This window comes from Pinus tabuliformis, chromosome 8 (assembly GCF_031772625.1).
Source record: "Pinus tabuliformis cultivar Carrire ecotype Pingquan chromosome 8, CPIR1, whole genome shotgun sequence".
Taxonomy (NCBI): domain Eukaryota; kingdom Viridiplantae; phylum Streptophyta; class Pinopsida; order Pinales; family Pinaceae; genus Pinus; species Pinus tabuliformis.
This window is the reverse complement of record NC_142294.1, coordinates 750,546,343-750,551,798: the sequence shown is the minus strand read 5'-3', so window position 1 is coordinate 750,551,798 and position 5,456 is coordinate 750,546,343. Positions and strand designations below refer to the sequence as shown.

The window sequence follows — 5,456 nt, the reverse complement described above, 5'->3', positions numbered from 1 at the left end:
TGATTCGACTTTCATATAGTAAATATAAATCTCTCGCCTTCAAATTATTTTTTTTAATGTTTTTGTCATGCCATGATTTCTACTACTTTATCTAAGCTTCTTGTTGGTATAATGCATGTCGATAGTCCTCCTCAATTCTATGTGGTTGGTGAATGTTCTTTTTTAACTCTAGCAAGTTCTTTCTTTAGAACAAATAATAATTTATCTACATTTGTTGTAAAATTTAGGGGGGCAAAAAAATATTGTCTATAGGCTAACTTAAAAGGGGTATGATCAGTTAACCTTTTGTATAAACTTATAGAACTAATAGTACCTTTTTGTCCCACTTGTTTTGGTTGATTCCACAAATTATAGTTAAACCTTTATGAAGTATTTTGTTGAATAAATGGACTACACCATTAGCTTGTCCATGGTAGGATGTCGTTTTCTTGTGGTCAATCATAAGACCTCTGGAGCAGTTCATGTATTGTTGCATTAATGAAATGGATTCCTTTCTTGTTAATAAGAGTTAAGGGTCACCCAAATCTTGTGATGATATTTTCATAAATAAAATTTCATACAACTTCTTTTGTATATGATTTGGAAGATTTCGCCTCATCCCAGTTAGTTAGATATTTGAATATAATTATAATATACTTTGTACCTATTCTTTTTGCACTTTGGGGGAATGGTCCAATGAAGTCGATAGCCTAGATTTAAAAAGGTGGATTGGGATTAATCAACTTTAGTAGCTTTTCATTCTTTCATAACAGTTGGCCCATCCTTTGGAAAATGTCACATTACTTTATTCTTTTCTGACAATCTTGGAATAAAGTTGGCCACCATAGACTTGCTTGGAGGATCCTGCTTGTTGTGTCAGTTTGGCAATGGTCGCTAGTAAGACCCTTTTGTGCTTCGTCTATGATGTTTTCTTGGTTCATGTTCTGACATTATTCTTCTAATTACTTCATCAAGTCCCATCTTAAACAAATATCCATTCATTAGTGTAAATGGTGTGGCTTCCATATCTAACACTTTTTTTAGGGGTGTCTTTTGGAGCCTTTCCTTGATGTAAAAATTTGACTATGTTTTCTAATTCAGCCATAGTAGCTTCAATTATAAACAAATGTGCATAAGGGAGATCATCGTTGATACCAATCATGTCTTCTCTTGAGTCTAGTTGCAATAGATGGTCTGAATTGACATTGTTCTTGCTTGATCGAACTATTTTGTTGAACTCAAACTCTTGGAATAGTAGAAACCATTGAAAAATACCTCCCCAAATATTGGCTTGTTGAAAAGATACTTCAAGGCCTGATGATTTGTAAGGAATGTAATTGGGTTGACCAACAAATAATGTAGTTTTTTTTAAGATCAAAATCATGGCAAGGACTTATCTCTCTGTAGTCCAATACTTATTTTCTTATTTAATTAATTTCTGACTACCATATGTATTTGGTCGATTGATTGTGTCATTGTCAGGCTAGGCCAGTACCACTTTGAATGCTACATTTGATGCATTGACGTGAGCATCAAATTTCTTGGTCTAGTTAGGAATTTTGAGTATAGGTGCTTCCACCAATTTCTTTTTTAACAACTCAGATAATTCATTGCATTCTTTTATCCATACATACTCGACATCTTTTCTCAGAAGCTCATTAATGGAAATTTTAATATCAGAATAATGTCAGATAAATGAATTTGTCTACATCTTTCTAACATCAATTTGAACCACTTGGTATAATTTATCAAAAAGTACATTATCTTATAATTATTAATACTCTGGAGTCAAGATCTAGTTGAACTTGCGAGAAATAAATGCTTCATAACCCTTGATATAGATATTACCTCGTACAAATATTCTGAGTCTGTCTAATATAAATATTATATTATGTAAATATAATAGTCACTTATGAGAGATCATGAATCCAAAAGAAAAATAAAACAAAATAATACATTAAATATAAAATTGTGTCATGCATATAACGTAATTTCTCAAAATAGTATTATACAAATCACTAATTTAAACACACTAAATTATATCATATTTCTGAAGTCCTCATGATATGGGTAATGCTTTTCTCCGAGTAGCAAGGGCATTTTAAATTATATCATCTTTTTTTTGTCGTCCTCTTCATGATATGGGTAATTCTTTCCCTTCTACCAGGGTTAATTTAACTTTTAATGTACTTACATTTTACCTATGGTAAACGAATCAACTTTAAATAACTTAAATTTCAAAGGTCTTTAACCAGTTCGAAACCGTCATGGTAGCTCCTTGAGAAAAATTAATAGCACTTCAATTTAACACAAAAACAATTATATATCATTATAAAGGGTCTTTATGTCATAAGTTATTATTGTCAAAAAGTATATACCATAAAATAAAATTCCCATATCTAGGAAGAGACCTGCATATGTTATTTAATCTCTGAAACACAGACGATAACTTTTGTTGGAGGGCAGTGTCTATTCTGTATTCAGAAAGAGATTGCAGAATTTAGACATGGAGTGGGAATCGAGAGCCAGGAATACATTGACACCATTCTTATCTTCTTTGTTGGCCAGAAATAGTACAATATCGAGGCGGCCATCGATGACAGGCCCCGAATAGAGAGGCTTGCCCCATGGATACTCCACCTCCTCCAATCCCAATCTCCACCACGACGACACAAATATACTCCTCCCCTTTCCCTCGCCATCATCACCCCGAGGAATTCCCCTGTGAAGCTCTCCCCAGTCAATGCAGGACCTGAGATACGCGTCTGTTATCCTCCCGACGCCTTCCTGTACCTTCGCCACGCACCACCACAGCGCCGCCGCCTCCAATTCTCCGGCACTGGCAGAAGCATAAGCAGGAAACACAGCGTTACCCGCGTACTCTCTGGGGAGCGGGGGGTCCATTCGAGGCCTCATGTCCACCGCAAACAGCACCCACGACGTCTCCTCCGCTTCCATCCCCAGCGCTATTGTTCGCGCTTTCCAGAGATGAGCGGTCACGGCCTCGAATCCGCTGCACCGCTCCAGCTTCCCGCCCCGCAATGCCTTGGATTTTATGCGCTGCACTGTCTCTCCCGATAGCCGGAAAAGCTTGAACACGTAGTCGCGGCTTGGTGGACGGAGCAGAGAACCCGCCGCCGCGTCGGTAACGTCCAATTTTACGAGCTCCGGGTGGTTGTATTCGATGCGAGGAGGGCAGCGAGCCTTGAGTAAGCTCCTGTCGTTGCAGGGGACGATGGCCGGGAGCTGTAGCCCTGCTGCTAAGGAAGCTACATTTCGAAGGAAATGAGAGGCGGATAGTCCATCTAGAGCACTGTGATTCGTTCCTACCCCGATTGTGAAGCCCCCACATCTGAATTTTGTTACCTGCAGCACCCAACGCCGAATTTCAGTTACTACCATCTTTCAATTTATTCAGAATGTATAGGGAGTGCCTACTGATGTCGCAGACTTCCCCGAGCTGTGGGTATCCCGGGAAGATTAAATTTTCATATAAATTTTGAGGCTTAGGTTCAATGATGATTAAATTTTCATATAAATATACATACACTTACCTGTAAAAGGCAGAGAGGCAAGTCTTCAATCGTTTGAGCTCCTTGATGGGGGAGAAGCAATTGTTTAAAAGCAGGGTTGGGATACGTTATGTCGTTGAGATCTTCAATGGCCAGCTCGCAGTTGGCAACTGCAAAAAGTGCTCCACCTGCATTACAGTCGATCTCGAAGCGGCCCTTTTCTGGGTTGAGCCTCAACCTTCCCGCCAAGAACTCATAGTGCTGCACCAGCAATCTACTCAGAGCGCTCCTCAGCAGTTCAACCACGTCTTCGAATAGGAATCGCGGATTGTGGGCAAAGAAATGGACGGTCTCCACAGTGAAGAGGAGGACTTGATCGATATTTGAGAGGAAAAACGATCGCCTCTGAGTGGCCTCCGCTGGCCGGACGACACAAGGCTCGCCTGTCAACTTCACTCTCAGATCCCACACTACCACCTCCTCAGTTGATAGTGCAAGTTGTCTGATTACATCCATATGATCCATTGCCATTATACAAAACCAGACTGCGGCAGGGAGATTATATTATTTGAGACCGATTTCTGCTCAAATTCAAATCATGCCACTGCATCGAGAGCTCCCTGATAGAAGAATTTATAGAACGCAACATCAATTCTCCTGTCTCTTCTTCTATGGAGCGAGGAGGTCTTCGGTTTATCTTCAATGGCGGTGGAGGTTGAGGATGTAAGCTGGTTGGTTTCTTGTTGCCATAGTTGGTGGAGTAGGAACTTCGTCGCTATTGGTATCCCTAACAGGGAATAAACGGGTCCGGAGAAAAGTATATGTACTGATCCGATCAGAATTAGTGTCATACAATCAATGGAGATTGGTTTGCTGCGGTACATAATTCCTTTCCATAATTTTACAGTGCCTCCAACTGAATAACAAGAAGTTATCCAAATGGAAGAAAACCTTAAAATCACATCAATGCAGAGACACCATCTCTCTACTCACATTTAAATGTGCAGTATGGAATATCACAATTATATATTTAAAAAATATATTACAATTATTGTCATGTTATTTTTGGTTTGACTCAAACCTTCATTAGTTTCATTTATTTTGTATAGTTTTTGAAAGATATTTCAGTTATTATATTAATTAAAGTTAATTTTTTTATTAATTTGAATTATTTTAATATTATTAGAATTTTATTTTGCGAAAAATGTAATTTTTGAATTTGTAAATTTGCTATTTTAATATGAAAATAAATTTAATATTTTCATATATTATAATTGTAGTTAAATTGTATAATATTAATATTTAATATTTCTCATTCAAAATTATTTTTTTATTAGTTTGTTTGTTTATAGGTGAGATTTAATGTTTGATAAGCCATTATCTATAGGTATTTAAGTTGTGGAAATTATGAGGAGGTCTCACTTTTCCATCAGCCACACCAATTTATACTCATAGCTAGATTTATACCTACACAAACAAAGCACCCTACTTACTTCACTTCATAGGCATACCAAATATCAAATTCAAATAGCTATAATTTCTATTTTTAATGGACAATGTTTTTGGTTATGGTATTCGTCAATCCTCTTGATTTGACCAGAAATGTCTTTATATGTGGCTAACAAAAATGTTTTTAACAAACAGGAAAATAAATATTTACTAGGTAGGGTTATGGTAAAATCTTATTTTATTTGCTTTGGAAAAATGGATGAATATGGATATGAAGGTTTGTAAGCATGTAGTCTAACTATTTTATGTTTGTTTGTTTGTTTGTTTGTTTTCCTTTTAATTAGGTAAGGTTCTCTTGAAATTATAAGTTTGAAGTTATGTAATCTACACAATTTGAATACCTAAAAAATTTCAAGATGTTGAATTCATTTATGTATTTAGAAATACATTTTAAACCATGAAAAATTATAATTGTTTTGTTTGTTTTTTATCATGGTGTCAGAGTGGTGATAAAGT

General features: G+C 36.6%; 1 protein-coding gene across 1 annotated transcript; it reads right to left on the bottom strand.

The window, feature by feature from the left end:
* Positions 1–2,395: 2,395 nt before the first annotated feature.
* On the bottom strand, positions 2,396–4,251 carry LOC149237760 (acyltransferase GLAUCE-like). The gene is made up of 2 exons (XM_089366872.1): positions 3,534–4,251; positions 2,396–3,345 (listed from the first exon to the last, which is right to left on the bottom strand). Exons 1-2 carry the CDS (start codon positions 4,020–4,022, stop codon positions 2,449–2,451), a joined length of 1,386 nt encoding a protein of 461 aa, XP_089222998.1. The 5' UTR covers positions 4,023–4,251; the 3' UTR covers positions 2,396–2,448.
* Between the last annotated feature and the right edge of the window lie 1,205 nt (positions 4,252–5,456).

Excerpts from the sequence above, each read along its gene's own strand:
- LOC149237760 (XM_089366872.1), bottom strand. The coding sequence starts at position 4,022 with ATGGCAATGGATCATATGGATGTAATCAGACAACTTGCACTATCAACT. Across the intron at positions 3,346-3,533 it reads TGCCTCTCTGCCTTTTACAG|GTAACAAAATTCAGATGTGG; the intron begins GTAAGTGTATGT and ends TGGGTGCTGCAG.